The sequence below is a fragment of the Heteronotia binoei genome, chromosome 1, assembly GCF_032191835.1.
Source record: "Heteronotia binoei isolate CCM8104 ecotype False Entrance Well chromosome 1, APGP_CSIRO_Hbin_v1, whole genome shotgun sequence".
Classification (NCBI taxonomy): domain Eukaryota; kingdom Metazoa; phylum Chordata; class Lepidosauria; order Squamata; family Gekkonidae; genus Heteronotia; species Heteronotia binoei.
In genome coordinates this window covers 190,873,273-190,890,962 of record NC_083223.1, presented here as the reverse complement: position 1 = coordinate 190,890,962, position 17,690 = coordinate 190,873,273, and the positions used below count along the sequence as shown (strand labels likewise).

The 17,690-nt window shown below is 43.2% G+C and overlaps 1 protein-coding gene across 1 annotated transcript in view; it reads left to right on the top strand.

Moving 5' to 3' along the window:
• The window catches only part of CAPN13 (calpain 13), a 170,716-nt gene that overhangs the window by 78,601 nt on the left and 74,425 nt on the right, over positions 1-17,690 (top strand). Inside the window, exons 8-11 of the mRNA XM_060244658.1 lie at positions 126-211; positions 3,860-3,934; positions 4,280-4,437; positions 6,966-7,111. Of these exons, the coding sequence (XP_060100641.1) occupies positions 126-211; positions 3,860-3,934; positions 4,280-4,437; positions 6,966-7,111 (465 nt within the window). The remainder of the gene's footprint in view (positions 1-125; positions 212-3,859; positions 3,935-4,279; positions 4,438-6,965; positions 7,112-17,690) is intronic.

Here is a 17,690-nt window from a genome sequence, read left to right as displayed (position 1 = left end):
TTGATTAACTGTTGTTTTTTTTAAGCGTTAAAGCAATTCACTGAAGAATAAAGGCATATTTGTGTGTATGGTTTTGTTCTCAGCTGAATGTCCTAGACATGTGAAGTTATACTTTTTAAATATAGGTTCCATACAAGGACATGAAGGAATGTTTAATCAGAATATGGAATCCTTGGGGCCGAGGAGAATGGAGAGGACCTTGGAGTGATGGGTATGATAATAACTTTCAAGATTTCCTCTATAAGATTGTTGAAGCCTTTAGGGTCTTAGTACGAGAATGGCCTTTCAAGAATGAATATGGCTTTATTCAAAGTCACATACATTGCATTTGTTCTGACTCAGACTGGGACTGATTCTCCACTAGCCTTATGCCGCTCTCACTCTCCTCTTCTCTGCGGGGCTTCTATCGGATTTCACACTAGCTGTCCCGGGGCTGCAACTCGCTCCACCTTTTTCATGCAACAAACAATATCCTCTAAAAACCGGTTTCTGTTTGCCGCACAAGAGGTGAAGCGAGTTACAGCCCCGGGGCAGCTGGTGTGAAATCTGACCGAAGCGGAGAAGAGGAGCTTGAGACTGGCATAAGGCTATTGGGGAATCGGTCTGGGTCAGATCTTTCATTCCTGTCTCAAACCCAGTAGCACAATAGATAATTACAGGGCAATCTCATGTTAGTCCAGATCAGCGTTCTACAACAGGTAGCTCATAAACTATAGGTAGCTTACTGGCTGCTGCAGAGTAGTTTGTGCATCCCTTAGAAGAGCCAGGAAAAGATCATGAGGAGAGTTGCCCATCATTTTAAAAAAATGTTTAAAGAAAATCTTTTATGGTGTGGGATTTTTCTTTGTGCCACTTAGCTTCCTTTCTGCTGATCTTCCAAGTTTGTGTTCTGTTTCTAGGACAGAAGAAAACTTGATAACATGCTGGTGTGTGTTTGGGGTGGGGGTGGGTAGCTCAAGATCTGTTTCTTTACTCAGAAGTAGCTCTCCTTAAAGAAGAGGTTGGAGACCCCTGCTCTGATGACAGGTTCAATGACAGTTTCTTGTTAAAGGCACAAGAGAGTGATAAATAAAGCTTTACTGTTTTCCACTTAATTTTTAAAATATTAAAATATTCGTTTTGTGATATATATCATCTAAGGACAGTCTTGTAGATTGTATTAGTTGTGAAAATAAAATGATGTTCTCTGTGGGTTTTTCCTGAATAACCAAGCAACAGAAGTTAAACCAAATGCTGGAAAAGTAATCATGGCAGCCAGAATCGGGTGGCTCTGTATTTGACTGATCTATGATAATCCAGAATAGCAATACTCTTATAAAGGCAGAACAGTTTAATTGGAGTAATTGGAAATAGCAATTGCAACTCTGTGCAACATTTTCAAAAAGAGCAAAGGAAATCATTAGCAATCAATGTGCATGTCTGAATGAAACATTTTAAAAGAAATCAAGGGGTTTTTTTTTGTGTGTGTATGTGTGTTTTATTATTATTATTATTATTATTATTATTATTATTATTATTATTATTATTATTATTATTATTATTATTATTATTATTATTATTATTATTTTAGGCTCCAGTATTGAACTGCCAGTGTTTGGGGGCGGGGGGACCGAAAGGGAGAGTTCTTCTGAATTGGATGAGAGAAAAGGAGCCTCTGTAGGTATCAGGAAGGCTCTACTGAGGAAGACAGCTGGGAGGCTACCACTGGGACAGAGCCATAGAGCCATTTATCTGGTCTGTAATTTGTATTTAATGCATGTATTCATGTGGCTCACACCATGAGAAACGGCTGTCTGAGGAAGACTGGAAGGCTTCCATGGTTTTGTCATTCTGCAGACTGTGTAAAACTGAATTGTTCAGGAGGCCATTTTTATAAAGGTAACAGGGCTGCACTGCAGTATAATAGAATGGTTCAGGAAGGGGCTTTATAAAAGGAAAGGGACTGTGGACTATACTGCTGTGTATATATTATCAATTTGCTGTATGTATTCTGCTGTCACTGCATTATTTTCTACTAATATTTTTTTTCTGCATTGTACATGCATTTAATATCATATCTATTTTATTCTGTGCTTGTTTCAGATTTTGGTTCTAGTACATTGCTTATTAGATTTCTCATCTTATTGATCTCTCTCTCTCTCTTTCTTTCTTTCTTTCTTTCTTTCTTTCTTTCTTTCTTTCTTTCTTTCTTTCTTTCTTTCTCTCTCTCTCTCTCTGAAAAAAATAGCTACTTGATCTAACATAGAACTGATAAAGAAGATTTTGTGAGAGCAGGAATTTGTATTGGTTCAAAGGGCCTGTTTTGGATACTGTAGTCTTTTCTATAGTATCCTTTAAGCTTGCTTCACTATTCCTCCCTCATACCTCGCAAATATTCTCTGGAAGCAGTATGACCACAACCCAGAAAATTTACTTTTTGCCTGTTTTGTTTCATCACACCTCATTCTCCCACTGAAATCAGTAAAAACTAAAAGTGTTTAATTGTGGTTAGAATATACAGCATACTTTTCTCTGGCTGCCTATGTACAAACTGGATAACAAGTAATCCTGTCAAAATAGGTTGGATCTAATAACTCAGTTATGCTAATCTTCCCCCCAGTAGATGCAGCCTTCCTTCATTCCTTTTTCCATTGATGGATACTCTTCTCTTAGAGGAATGGAGTCATTGGGTCCAGCCCTGTGCTCCTGATAGAAAACTCATAAGAGATCTCATAAGACTGAGACTCGTTTATATGCCCATATTTCTTTCCTCTGGTACCACTAATATATTGCCTCTGTGGAGAAGCCTCTGCTAGTTAATGTCTGGCAGGAATGTGATGAGCAATGAGACATGCCTAAATCACAGCTAAATGCTATTGCATTTCTTACTCCCCCCCCCCCCAACACTGAAAAAAATCCAGCTGCAATTAAAATTTTGGTGAAGCAAGCTTAAAGGTAAACAACATAGATCAATACAATTATTGATCCACATTCTGTTAATGTTACACAGACAATACAATTATCAGTTTATTATAAAACTACTGGTTGGGAATGCAGCAAGATAGCTAATACAATGCCTTCAGAGAAGGATTGCTGAGAAGTAACATGAGCACTGAGGGCCAAACTAGATGAGATGTTTAAAATCCATGAATGGATCACACATTTCTCTAAACTTCTACAAATAACAGTCATGTAGGGCACAATTTGGATTTTTTTTCTTTCATCCTGGGCAAATAGAATCTCCAGATGTCCAAATTATATAAAAGAAAGTATCCCGGAGGAAGTGTCTAATGGTAAGTTCAAATCAAATCAAAAACCTTTATTAGGCATTTGTTACAAATTACATGATCAGATCACATAACACACAAATGAAAAATCATAAAGTTTAAAGAAAGAGGAAAGAGAAAATTATTTAAAGTTATTAACAATTAATTCTCGGAGTTGTATGAAAGCTAGGGGGTACCTATGTACTTGCTTAGTGGTATGATAGTTCTGGTCAGATAGAAGATATAAAACGAATCACTTGTCAGCATGACCTTTACACTTGCATAAACAAAGGCTAATTAAAGAGTTCCACATCTCAATATAAAGTTATAATGGAGCAAAGCATGATCCAGACATGCCCAGAGCTGTTGCTTAGAGGTCTTGGCCAAGTGGATGAACAGAAACAAGGTGACATTGAATGCAGTCAAGGCAGACATGATAGTGGTTGATAGGCCAATGTTCTAGAGGAGATGAAACTATTTTAGATGGTATTCTGTTTTTAAACTGGCCTGGGTAGCTACTCCATGGAGATCAAGGATGAGATATGAATGATCTGGATAACTAAATAGATGGTCTACATCCTTCATGCTGTAAAAGGTTTTGTCCTGTTTTACAGTGCGGCAGAATGGGATCATGTTCCGGCTGAATATAAGAACTGTCTTTATCAGGATAAGAATGATGGTGAATTCTGGTATGATTTGATGTGTTTCTTATGCAATAGATAAGACTCCCATGTCTAGAATATGTTTTTGCAATGGTTAAGTGTTGAGGGTCCTACTGCACAACCACAAAGTCTTTGTAGTTCACAAAGCCTATTCTAAGAAGAACACATGGGCCCTTGGCCCCTTTACTTAATTTCCCTTCAATTATGCCATTTCACCTTTCCTTTTTTACTATTTAACTTGTGACATTATGCAGGGCTATTGGTGGTCTTGCTGGAGTAAGGGAGTTCCTTCAAAATTCAGATGCATTCTAGATGTGACCACAGACATAAGCTTAAATGAATTTGAATGAAATGTTTTTATCTTTTTGCTAGGATATCGTATCAAGATTTCATTGACAACTTTTCCTTCCTGTATATCTGCAATAATGTGCCAACATTCCTGAACTATGGAGAGCACAACAATGCAACATGGTCCTTGGATATGCATGTCAGTCAGTGGCCCCAAGGATCCTCTGCAAGCGGAAGCTCTGGTAATGCAATAAAGGCTATAAGTAGCCCAGACCTTTACTTATTTTTTCCCCAAATTTCCAACTAATGTATTACAAAGCAGCAAACCTTAACTGGAAAATACAAAAATTTAAATATGCTAATAATTAACATTTCCTTTTCTTTCATGGCATTGCAGTGTAATATGCTCCATGTACAGGCACAATTCAAGCAGCAGTGGTTGGTGGGTTAGTTTACCAGTTTATTATTTATTTATTGTTATTTATAGTCTGCCTTTCTCATTGGGACTTGGACAGATTACAAGTATAATAGAACCATTCAGTCACTTAGTAAACTGGTTACAAGATAAGATAACATTTGTATAACATTTGAATTTAATAGCAAAGATTCCTAGTAAAACAAAGCTTGTCAATCAGCAAGTGGATTATAAAATATGATATTCTGAGCTAAATAATAATCCCTAGTAAAACAACATAATGCAATGGGACTGGGATTAAAGAACTGGAAGGGAAAAAAATATCCATAATAGAGGGCACCTCTTGAGCTGATCCATCACAACATAACTTTACTTCCTCTACAAGAATGCCATCCAGAACAATGCTGTTTTGCACATTTTGCAAGATGATAGAAGCCGGGAGCTTTCCTAATAGCTTCAGGCACTCCATTCCATAATAGGATAGCCAGCCCATAGGTCCCAACGGGGGATCCCTGGTTTGGGGGGCTTCTCCCCACCACAGACCAGCTGGCTGGTGGGGAAAACCCCTCCCCTAAACAGGGATATCGCCATATGATGTCCCTGCCCACCCCGGAACATCCCCAAATCCCACTGCCAGACCAGTGAGGGGATCTGACAACCCTATTTCATAACATGGGAACCACTACAGAGAATGCCCATGAAAAGGTAGTTGCTTATTTATCTGTTTGCAGGAATACACCTTCAGAAAGCTTTGTGCCAATGAGCAGTAGAATATAGCAGGAGAAGGTTATGCAGGTACGTGGGTCCAATGCAATGATGGACTTTGCAGATGATAGTCAGAACCTTGAACTGAGCCCAGTACCTGATTGGCAACTGATGGATAATCTGCATAGAGGGCATGTAGATTCTGCTTAGCACCCTATAGTAGCCAGACCACAGTGTTCTATATACCAACTGGAGTTTCTGAGGAATCTTTAAAGACAGACCAATGCAAAGTGCATTGCAGTAGTCTAGTCTCAAGGGAACCATAGCATAGGTTCATGTGGCCATCAGCTAATTCAAAGTAAGGAGGCATTTCAAAGCTATGTGGAGTTGATGGAATGCCTTTTTTTCGGGGGGGGGGGCGTTTGCAGCTGCATCAGCTTGCTTCTCCAGCAATAAAGCTGAATGAAGTGGTGGCATGCCCATTTTTTACCTGTTATTACCAAGAGGCAGTGGTGGAGGCTGAGTGGTACCTCAGCAGTTTACAAACTACTCATTGGATAGTCACTGCAGAAAGGGGCTGAAGATGTCATTGACAGATGTTGTCAACTGTTTAGCACCTGCACATTCTTAAGGTGCTGTCTGAGGCATCCCTTTCTTCCATCACCGCCTCTGGATACTTATGGAACTATTGGTGCAGCACAGAAATCTGTATCTGGTAGGGAGATAGTCAAACTAAAGTTTGCAGAGCTACACCCTTCTAAATCCACCAAAGTCAGTGGGTTTATAATTGTGCAGCTCTGCTTAGAATTGTATTATCTTGTTTGTTGGCTTGCTTTTCTCATAGAACCAGGCATATGAAAGGAGCAAGTGATCAGAGACAGAATGAAGAGGTCTCATTAAAGCCAGGCTATGGGCTGTATCCAGTGTTTGCTTTCAGCCAGCAGAGGAGTGATTTACATGCAGGCCTTGAATTCAGCAAAAGCTGACAGGAGCGCAGCTCTTGAACCTTTCTGAGGGTTCCCCCTCCTCCTCCCCACCTACCTTGTCCATTGAATAGTAGCTGCAGCTGCATAACAATTCCTGGATTAGGAGAGTGGGCAGCCAGCCACCAGGAGCTTTGCACACCCACAGGAGCCCTCATTAACCCTTGGAGAAGTCCACACGACTTCTTATGTGATTTTGGGTGGCGGGTGCCTTGCTGGCCTTTTGACTGGTGGGGGGGGTGGCCAAGGACAGCCCCAGCTGAGCAAGGAATGCTTGGGCTGGCTGGATCTCTTGTCAGCCCAAGCAGGCCTTGCTTGCCTGGGGCTCTCCTTTTTGCATTGGGTTGCTTTTGGCTGATGAGGGGTGGCATATGCTAATGAGTTATGCTAATGAGCTCCACCACCTATTCTTCTACAAAATGACTCCTGTTTACACCTCTTTCCACTTCCTATTGCAAACCCTACACATCATGCCCAACCACTCCTCCACAAGATTTTCCTGAGCCTTTGGGGTAACATTTCAAGGAGAGGGGTGAGAACAGCTGTAGTAGGAGGGGGAGATGGGAAAGTTCCATTCTGAAATCAGAATTTAACTTGTGGTTCATTGGATACAATATATGGATTACAGTTATTGCAAATGTGTCAGTAATGATGGTTTTTACAACAGGTGTCTTCTCAAGAAAGGCTCAGTTTTCCATCCAGGTGCCGGAGCCTGATCTGAAAACCTATAATGTTGTGGTATCACTGATGCAAAAGCCTCCAAATAATAAACACAATTTGCAGTTACTGCCCATTGGTTTCCTGATATCCAGAGTAAGTAACCCAGATCCAAATTTTAATTGTGCTTACTATTCTCACTGGTAAAATGTTTGCATATTCCTCTCACCTTCCTTCCTTCCCATCCCTTACAAACATAAGGAGCTTTAACGTACAGATTCAGAGAGTTCAGAAGTAATATAGTTGGCCCTTTCCACTGTGGAGCAGCTTACTACACAGAATGTAGCCTTAGAGTGAAGCATCAGGAAGGGGACATTTCCTCTGTTGAGGAAAGTTCTAGAAGCAGCACAAAATGCCAGCTTCTCTTTAAGGAGTGCAAAGTTTCTGAATGCACCTGCTGGAAGCTGTACAATCGTTAATCTGGCTTTGGCGGTTTGATCCAAACTATGCCAAAGATGTGTTAGGAGCACAATTTTTAAAAGCTGGAAAAACTCAAGCAACAACTCAGCTTCTTTTTAATATGGACTTGAGAGCTCTTCTACCCCCCGCCCCCCCCATCATCACTCAAACTCATGCTGGTAAGTCAAATTTGAATCAACATCTCATAACATTTCTGTAATAGACTGGGAAAGTTGTTGAGCAATTTTCTAGACAATCTGTCAGTTTTAATTCTCTCATTTGAGGGGTGGTGTGGTAGTTAGCATGTTGGGCTGCAACATGTGATGGCTGGGTTTGAATCCCTCACTCAGTCTGTGACAAACAGATTCAGATTAGGGGTGTGCATTTGGTTTCGCCGAAATGAATAAAACTCCTAATAACAGCTGATTCTGTTGTATTTAGCCCCAAATAGAACTGGATCAGATTCTCTAATGTTATTCAGGAGCTGAATATGGCTGGCTGAATACTGCTGAATACTGATTCAGCAGTATTTGGCTCCATTATACCCTATGGACCATTGAAATCAATGGCAAAATAGAGTACAATGAATTGCAGCTGAGTGGCAGATGGTTTGAGGTAGAGGCCCCAAAATTGCAGGGTAGCTGCAGGGGTCACTCCCCCACAGAACCCCCAGGTTTAAAAAAGTTTGGACCAGGGATCCAATTCTAGTGGCACCCCAAAATTGGCCCTTTTCACCTATGGTGGGAAAAAGCAGTCACTTTCCCCACTCTAGTTAGACTCTGAGGGGCAGAGGGTTTGAGGTAGAGGCACCAAATTTGCAGGGCTGCTTCAGGTGCCTCTTCCCCACAGAACCCCCTAGTTCCAACAAGATTAACATAAGAACATAAGAGAAGCCATGTTGGATCAGGCCAACGGCCCATCAAGTCCAACACTCTGTGTCACACAGTGGCAAAAAATTTTATATACACACATACACTGTGGCTAATAGCCACTGATGGACCTGTGCTCCATATTTTTATCTAAACCCCTCTTGAAGGTGGCTATACTTGTGGCCGCCACCACCTCCTGTGGCAGTGAATTCCACATGTTAATCACCCTTTGGGTGAAGAAGTACTTCCTTTTATCCGTTTTAACCTTTCTGCTCAGCAATTTCATCGAATGCCCACGAGTTCTTGTATTGTGAGAAAGGGAGAAAAGTACTTCTTTCTCTACTTTCTCCATCCCATGCATTATCTTGTAAACCTCTATCATGTCACCCCGCAGTCGACGTTTCTCCAAGCTAAAGAGTCCCAAGTGTTTCAACCTTTCTTCATAGGGAAAGTGCTCCAGCCCTTTAATCATTCTAGTTGCCCTTCTCTGGACTTTCTCCAATGCTATAATATCCTTTTTGAGGTGCGGCGACCAGAACTGCACACAGTACTCCAAATGAGACCGCACCATCGATTTATACAGGGGCATTATGATACTGGCTGATTTGTTTTCAATTCCCTTCCTAATAATTCCCAGCATGGCGTTGGCCTTTTTTATTGCAGATGCACACTGTCTTGACATTTTCAGTGAGTTATCTACCACGACCCCAAGATCTCTCTCTTGGTCAGTCTCTGCCAGTTCACACCCCATCAACTTGTATTTGTAGCTGGGATTCTTGGCCCCAATGTGCATTACTTTGCACTTGGCCACATTGAACCGCATCTGCCACGTTGACGCCCACTCACCCAGCCTCAACAGATCCCTTTGGAGTTCCTCACAATCCTCTCTGGTTCTCACCACCCTGAACAATTTAGTGTCATCCGCAAACTTGGCCACTTCACTGCTCACTCCCAACTCTAAATCATTTATGAACAAGTTAAAGAGCATGGGACCCAGTACCGAGCCCTGTGGCACCCCACTGCTTACCGTCCTCCACTGCGAAGACTGCCCATTTATACTGACTCTCTGCTTCCTATTACTGGATTGGAACAAGGGGCTCAGTTCTAGTGGAACCCAAAATTGGCCGATTCCCCTATGGTGGCAAAAAAGCTATCAGTCACTGTCCCCATTCTAATTAGAGTGGGAAAAGTGACTCTGGGGGGCAGGGGGTTTGAGGGAGAGGCATCAAATTTGCAGGGCTGCTTTGGGTTCCTCTTCCCACCAGAACCCCCATGCTCCAGAAAGATTGGACCAGGGGTTCCTATCCTAGGGGTACTCAAAGAGAGTCCTTATGGTGGGAGGAACTACCTCAGGCAGCAGTCAAATTCTAGACTACCAGAGAATCTCTGCAATGGAAAGTGGTGAGGGTGCTTGCTTGCAAGGAGCATAACAGTGCTATGTGCCCAGCAGAACAAGTGTCACTGTGGCAGAGGCAGTGGAATATATGGGATCTTAGTTCAAATTAGATAATCTCTCTGATTCACAAATAGGGGTGGGGGCTTTCTGCAAGGACTGTGGCACAGAACCAGTGTATTGAAGTGCTAAGCAGCAGAAATGGGGCATTCCCTCTGCCCCCCAATGCTGTTGGGCCGTGGGAAGTATGGTGGTGGGAGAAGGTGGTTTGTAGGAAGGAGACAGAGATATGGATATGCTCGGTCCCTTTCCAACCTTCGTCCCATCTCGAGAGATGCTGGCTGTGGGGATAGGAAAGTACACCCTTCTCCAACACTGGTGCTGTGCAATGCCAGGTCTATCAATAATAAGATCTCTGTCCTCCAGGATTATCTGGTGAAACAGGCAGTAGACCTGGCTTGTGTGACCGAGACCTGGGTGCGAGATGGTGAAACTGTTGCCTTGCGGCAGCTGCCCACCCCCTCCCCCAGGTTTTTCGGTCCTCCACCAGTCCCGGACTAATGGGTGCGGGGGTGGCGATGCTTATCCGAGAGACTTTCTACTTCAGGACACTCCCTGAGACACGGATTGCTGGCATTGAATGTGTAGGCCTAGTGTGGGATGCTGAGAAGAGCTTGGTCATTTGGCTGGTGTACCGTCCGCCTAACACACCAGTCAGTGTCCTGCCTGGACTGATGGAGGCTATATCCGCTTGGGCATTGGAGTATCACAGACTATTGGTTCTGGGAGACTTCAATGTCCATGCAGAGGAAGTGACCTCCTCTCAGGCTAAGGACCTCGTGTCCTCCATGGCAGCACTAGGGCTCTCCCAAGTTGTTTCAGCTCCCACACATCAAGCAGGTCACACACTAGATCTTATCTTTGTCTCGGGGATTGGAGTGGATTGCATTTCAACAGATGTGGTACCGTGGTCAGACCACTTTGTCCTGAAGGCCCAGCTATCCACGCCTAACCCTCCCTGTTTAGGCGGTGAGCGGATTTATGCTCGTCCGCGAAGCCAAATGGACCCAGATAGGTTTCAGGAGGCTCTGCGGAATCCAATTCCCCCTGGCAACCCATTAGTGGAAGACTGGCATAGCCATCTTTCTGAAGCCATTGATGTGGTTGCTCCCCGGCGCGCTCTCCGCCCCCGTACCAACTTGGCTCCTTGGTATTCCCTGGAGCTAATGAGGATGAAATGGGAGCTGAGACAACTAGAGAGAGTGTGGCAGAAGGCTCGAGAAGAAGCTACAAGAACATCTTCTAGATTGTTTATGAAGACCTATGAGATGGCGATGAAGTCAGCAAAGAAGGAGTTCTATGCTGCCTCCATCGCTTCTGCAAAATCGCGCCCAGTTCAATTATTTAGACTAATTCTGTCCTTAACATCTTTGCCTCAGGGCATGCCAAACACTAGGAAATTGGATATAGACTGTGAGGCTTTCGCGGATTATTTTTCAGATAAAGTCTTGTCGCTCCGCCACGACCTTCCAGCCACAATTGACACAGTAATGAAACTGGAATCCCCTTGCCCATCTTCAGATCCAGTTTTGGACCATTTCAGCCTGCTCTCCCAGGATGAAGTTGACAAGACCCTGGCTGCTGTGAAACCCACCACTTGCCTCCTTGATCCTTGTCCGTCATGGCTGGTTAAAGCCTGAAGTGACGGCGTACGAACTCCCCTGAGGGAGATCGTCAACTTGTCCCTCTGAACAGGGGCATTCCCGGGGGCTTTGAAGGAGGCAGTGATCCATCCTCTCCTGAAGAAACCATCTCTGGACCCTACGGTCCTAGCAAACTACCTCCCAGTTTTGAACTTGCCGCTTCTGGGCAAGGTAGTGGAGAGGGCGGTGGCAACGCAACTTCAGGCTTTCTTGGAAGACACTGTTGTCCTGGATCCCTTCCAGTCCAGCTTTTGACCTGCCCATGGGACAGAGATGGTGTTGGTCACCTTGGTGGATGATCTCCAGAGGCATCTGGATTGAGGCGGTTCGGTGCTGCTGATCCTTCTTGATCTGTCAGCAGCATTTCATATGGTCGACCATGAAGTGTTGGCCCACCACCTCGCTGACGCAGAGATACGGGGACTGTCCCTACAATGGCTAGTCTTCTTTTTCCAAGGTTGGGGACAGAGGGTGGCACTTGGGGGTGAACTATCCCAGTGGCACTCATTACAATGTGGTGTGCCACAGGGAGCAATTCTCTCCCCAATGTTATTCAACATCTACATGCACCCCCTTGCCCAGATCATCCAGAGGTATGGGCTGGAGTGTCATCAATATGCAGATGACACCCAACTCTATCTGCTGATGGATGGCCACCCGGATTTGGCCCCAGAAAAATTGGGTAGGGCATTGGAAGCCATGGCTGGTTGGTTGCAACAGAGCTGGCTGAAACTGAATCCATCGAAGACGGAGGTTATAGGAGACTGGGATCAGAGATCAGGCTCCCATCCTTTGATGGGGCTCCATTGACGCCTACATCAAGGGTGAAGAGCTTGGGGGTATTTCTGAATGCCTCTCTAACCAAGGAGGCCCAGGTTACCACCACTGCCAGATTGTCAGTGTTAAGTTGCTTTAAGGGAACTATAACTGCTGAGTCATTGTTATGCAACTAGGCTATACAGGGGAGATTAAAGTCACGAGAGTAACAGGTGCAGCTAATGGCACAATCAGTGTTAGGATTGGATGGCTGCACTATAATAGTGAAAGCCTTGCTCTCAGCATTTGTGGGTGATAAGAAGGAGCAGAAGGACATGCGTGAGTGAGGAGGAACATCTTGACTGAAATACTGTTACTCTGGAGGATTGCATGGCTATTGATGTAATGTATGGACTGGATTTCTGACTTCTCTTCTTGGATATTGGCTTGGTACTGTATATTGGAAGGACTGCCTTTATGTGTATGAACCATTGGAGTGTCTGTGACTGCCTCTTACGTCTTAACCCAAAATACAACTGTTTACTGGCTGTTTGGAGTTTTGTCTCTTTATCACAGTTTCTGGAGTGCACTCTACAGTTTGCTCATACAGGGGAACTCCCCACGCATTCAAACTCTGTCACAGATCGGCCTTTTTCCATCTGAGGCGGGTCAGAAAGTTGGTCCCGTATCTCGACCCCCGTGACCTGGCCACAGTAACCTATACAATGGTCACTTTCAGGCTAGATTATTGTAACTCTCTGTATGTGGGGCTGCCCTTGACCCTCCTCTAGAAACTCCAGTGGTGCAGAACGCCACTGCATGGATGTTGACTTCATCACCTGTACAGGCACAGATCCATCCTGTACTGCATGAACTGCACTGGCTACCCATTGAGTACTGGACCCAATTCAAGGTGTTGGCCCCTTTAAAGCCCTATACGGCCAGGGGCCAGCATACTTTCGGGACCGCCTCTCCCTGTATGAGCCCCGTAGATCCTTATGATCAGCAAACCAATAACTTTTGGTAATACTCGGCCCCAGAGATGTCCATCTGGTCTTGACAAGGGCCAGGGCCTTTTCAGCCCTGGCCTCTGCCTGTTGGAATGAGCTCCCCCTGGAGATCTGGGCCCTGTGGGATCTGCTTTACTTTCGCAAGGCCTGTAAAACAGAACTCTTTCGCCAGGCTTTCAGCTGAGGCAGTGGTCATTATTAGCCTTCCTGCCTCATTCCATCCCAGCATTACAAGATCTGCTAGACCTGGACAATAGGTCACATCTGGGAGGCAGAATCTGCCATCTTAGCCTGTCTATTTTTATATTTTATACTAGTCTTTTACTGTTTTTACTGTTGACTGTTTTTATGATGTAACCCACCCTGAGCCTGTTCTACGGGAAGGGTGGGCTAAAAATTGAATAAAATAAATAAGATAAATAAATAAAATAAATGCAAAGCAGTTGCACAGCCCTACAGAATGTGGGGAATCCTTTAACATTGATCTTGTTCTGCTGGGAAGGTTCTATAGCTGTCATGTGCTGAGCTGCACCTGAGGAGGCTAACAGTAGGGTTGCTAACCTCCAGGTGGGGCCTAGAGTTCTTCCAGAATTAGAAGTCATGTCCAGGCAACAGAGATCCGTTCCCTTGGAGAAATGGCTACTTTGGAGGCTGGACTCTGTGGAATTATCCCTCACTGAGGTCCCACCCCTTCCCAAACTTCTCCCTTCCCAGTCTTTACCCCCCCACACACACATACATCTCCACATATTTCCCAGAGTTGACAACCCTAGTTACCAGTAAATAACCTTTTAAGCAGATTTATATCCCACAGGGATATAAATAAAATAAAATAAAATAAAATAATAAGAATTTGAGCAATGGAGAAAGCCAATGTGATGTAGTGGTTAGAATGACAGACTGGCAGTAGAAAGATCCAAATGCAAATTCAGGGTTGCCCTGAAGCTCTTTGGCACAGTAACTTAGTTTAGCCCAACCCCACAGGTCTTTTGTGAGAAAAAAAAAATGGAGGAGTAAATCTTGTATTGCTGAGTTCCTTGGAGAGAAGGCTAGAAATGGAAGAAGAGGGAGTTAATAGAAGAGCTTTGAAAATAGGGACAGCTGGATCTTAAAGCAGGATTCTCCTGAGGATACAAAATGAGCATTTTCAGGCCCATAACCAAGTCTCCATTCCCAGGGCTACATCTGTCTTGCCGTAGAAACATAATACTCAAATCTGTCTTCACATGGGAGACTGAGATTTTCTGGAAGCAACAAGATATAGTACATTCTAAATATTTACTAAGCTTGTGTGCAGAGGAGAAAGAAGGTAACTGCCTTTGTTCTGCAGTGTGAATATTGACATCTCTAGTGTTAATGTAATTGTTGACCTAGTAGAAAAAGCCCAGCAGGGAATCATTTGCATATTAGGCCACACACCCTGACACCAAGGCAGCCGGAACTGTGTTCCTGTGCATTTCTGCTCAAAAGAAGTCCTACGCACACACACACATCAAAATTCTTGTTGGTGTCTAAGGCACTACTGAACTCGTATCTAGCTGGTATTGTATAAGTGAAGCTTCGATCATATTGAAGCCAAGTTCCAATCATTCTGAGTCAGTATGGCATTTCAAAATGCAAAATACCATTATTTTACAATACAAAATATGAATACAAAATGCAATTATAGTAGAAGTGTCATCATCATCATCTCTCTTATCTTTGGCCTAAAACATTTTTGCTGGGTCTCTGTTAGAAAAAAAAAATTGCACCTTTATACAGACTTTCTTGTGCTGCACATACTCAATCTGTGAGACTTATCTTTTTATGCTCATTTGGGACCACTGGTTTGCTCAAAACTAGAAGTTGGTAGCATCTATACAAGCACAAAGGAGGATCAGTAATCAAGGAAATATTTTATCTATGTATGAATACATATGATCTGGAAATTCAGCCTGCATACCAAGAAACAAAATAAGTGCCCTTTATGCTTCCTAAAAGTTACAATTGAACAAAAATCCAAATACAGGGTAATTGTTTTTTAAACTGCAATGATTTTTAAAATTATTACAAATATATCCATGAAGCTAATTTCCTTTTGTGCTGATGTATTGCATAAAATTTATTGCATTCCCTGTTGTGAGAAGAAAAAAAACCCTTTGATGTGTAGATGACTAAGAGGAAGGTAAATGTGGGTTTTCAAGACTGTGAACATGACTAGTTTCATGTGTTGAATTTATCTATTATTTTTTAAAGAAACATTTAATTGTTTTCTTATATAGTAAATATCAGTAGTAGGAATTGGGGGGGGGGGGTACATTCAACATAAACCAAACCAAACAAATACCCAAACCACTCCTTATTGGTAATTTTCATGCATTTATTCGACCGGATGAGAACCTCTGATCTGATTCTGCTACTGATAAGATAAACCCAAATAAAAGTCAATCTTATCCAGCTTTTATTTGGGTGCAATTCAGCTTTATCAAAACAAGCTGCCAGCCATTTAAACCTAATAGCTGACAGGTAGCCATTTCTTTCTGACAGTGGAGTAGGTACGCCTGTCTGCTGTCAGCCTGAAATGCCTGGCAGCCATTTGAGTGATCTGCTTCATTTCCCCATGCTTGGAAATAGGGAGAAGCGAAACCAGCCATTCAAATGGCTGCCAAACATTTCAGGCTAATGGTGGACTTGTGCACCTATCTGCTGTCAGCCTGAAATAGCAAGAAGCCATTTGAGCAGTCCGTTTTGCTTCCTCTCACTCCAGAGTGGGGTGGAGCTAAAGGGAGGCTGAAATTGCTTCATCCCATGTAAATTGATCAGTGCAGTGGACCCAACACCTTGATCCTTTTAAATGAGAAGAAGCCTTCAAACCCCTCGGTTTTGTTCCTTCTGCTCCAGAGCTTGGAGAGCAAGCTAAGGAGTTGGATGGCTTCCTCCCATTTAAAAGGTTCAGCTGAGAGGCAGACTCACCATACTGATCTTTTTAAATGGGAGGAAGACCCTCCATTTTCCTCCCCCCTCCCCCGGATATCATACTGATATTGGGATTCAGGAATATTGTTATATACCAATATATTCTGGGTTTAATATACCTGAACCCCCCAAAATACTTTTTTTAAAAAATGCAGACCCCTAGTAAAGGTAAAGGTAGTCCCATGTTCAAGCACCAGTCATTTTCAACTCTGGGGTGACATTGCATTATGACGTTTTCACGGCAGACTTTTTTATGGGGTGGTTTGCCATTGCCTTCCCCAGTCACCTACACTCCCCCCACCCCCAGCAAGTTGGGTACTCATTTTACCAACCTCGGAAGGATGGAAGGCTGAGTCAACCTCGAGCCAGCTACCTGAACCAGCTTTCAATGGGATTGAACTTAGGTCGTGAGCAGAGGGCTCCGACTGCAGTACTGCAACATTACCACTCTATGCCACGGGGCTCTTAGACCCCTAGTAGGAATGTTTTAATTCATTTGGGGTGCAGTTCTATATAAATTTACTAGGAAGTAGATCCCCAGTGAACTCTATAGGTCTTCTTCTCTATACCTATGATTAGATCGTTGAAAATGTAAACAGAATATTGGGGAAAGGACCTAAACAAACAAATGAGTCATGACTGGCTTCATAAGATGTTGATATCCCACATTCCTAGGGGCAAGTCACAACACATTTCCTTCTCATGCTAGGGTTGCTGTTCTCTCAAAATTCTGACTGATCTCCAGACTACAGAGATGAGTTGCCCTGGAGAAAATGGCAGCTTTGGAGGGTGAATTTTATGGCATTGCATTCCTACTGAGCTATATCCCTTTCCCAAACTTTGCCATTCCCAAACTCAGTCTCCAAACCTCCAGGACTTTCTCAACCTGGAGCTGGTAAACTTATTTTTATTGAATGCTGCTGGTTTTAAACTCCACAGCAGCAAGTTTGATGAGCAACAAGTTTGATGATGGAAATTCCTTTTGGGATTAAAGACTAGTTCCCAGTTGTTCATCGTCGAGATGAAATACCTCTTCAGGAATAATTATTCTGGAAAAAATTTCTGTCTTCCGTGTTTTTCACATTGTAGTTTAGCAGGGTTTTTTTGTGTTTTTTCTGTTTCTCCTATTGCTGTCAGGTCAAACAGCAAATTGTGCCCTTTAGGCATGAATTGCCTTGTATTCCAAGTATATTCATGACCCATCATTTACACAAATGATATTACCCTGCCAGGTCTGCTCTGTTCCAGGACAGTTGTAGAATAATGCAATAGCACAGTAAATTTATGGAGGCCTAATTCATACAGTGGTTTCCAGATTCCTCAGTTTAAGTCTATGTTAGAAAATAGGAAAGATATGGAGTAGGATCTCTCCCACCTCAAAAAAACAATGTGAAGTGTCCCTGAGTTTTTACACACTGACATATCGTAATTCCATCTCCTGATCAATGTCACAGACCATCAGTTACCACATGGATCTCACCAGAGTATGCCTGGACAGCACATGACCCAGTGACCTTGATGAAGCAAGACAGGCTGGGTCTTGTTTGTGCCAGCACTGGAGAAAATAAACTACCTTAATTTCCATATGCG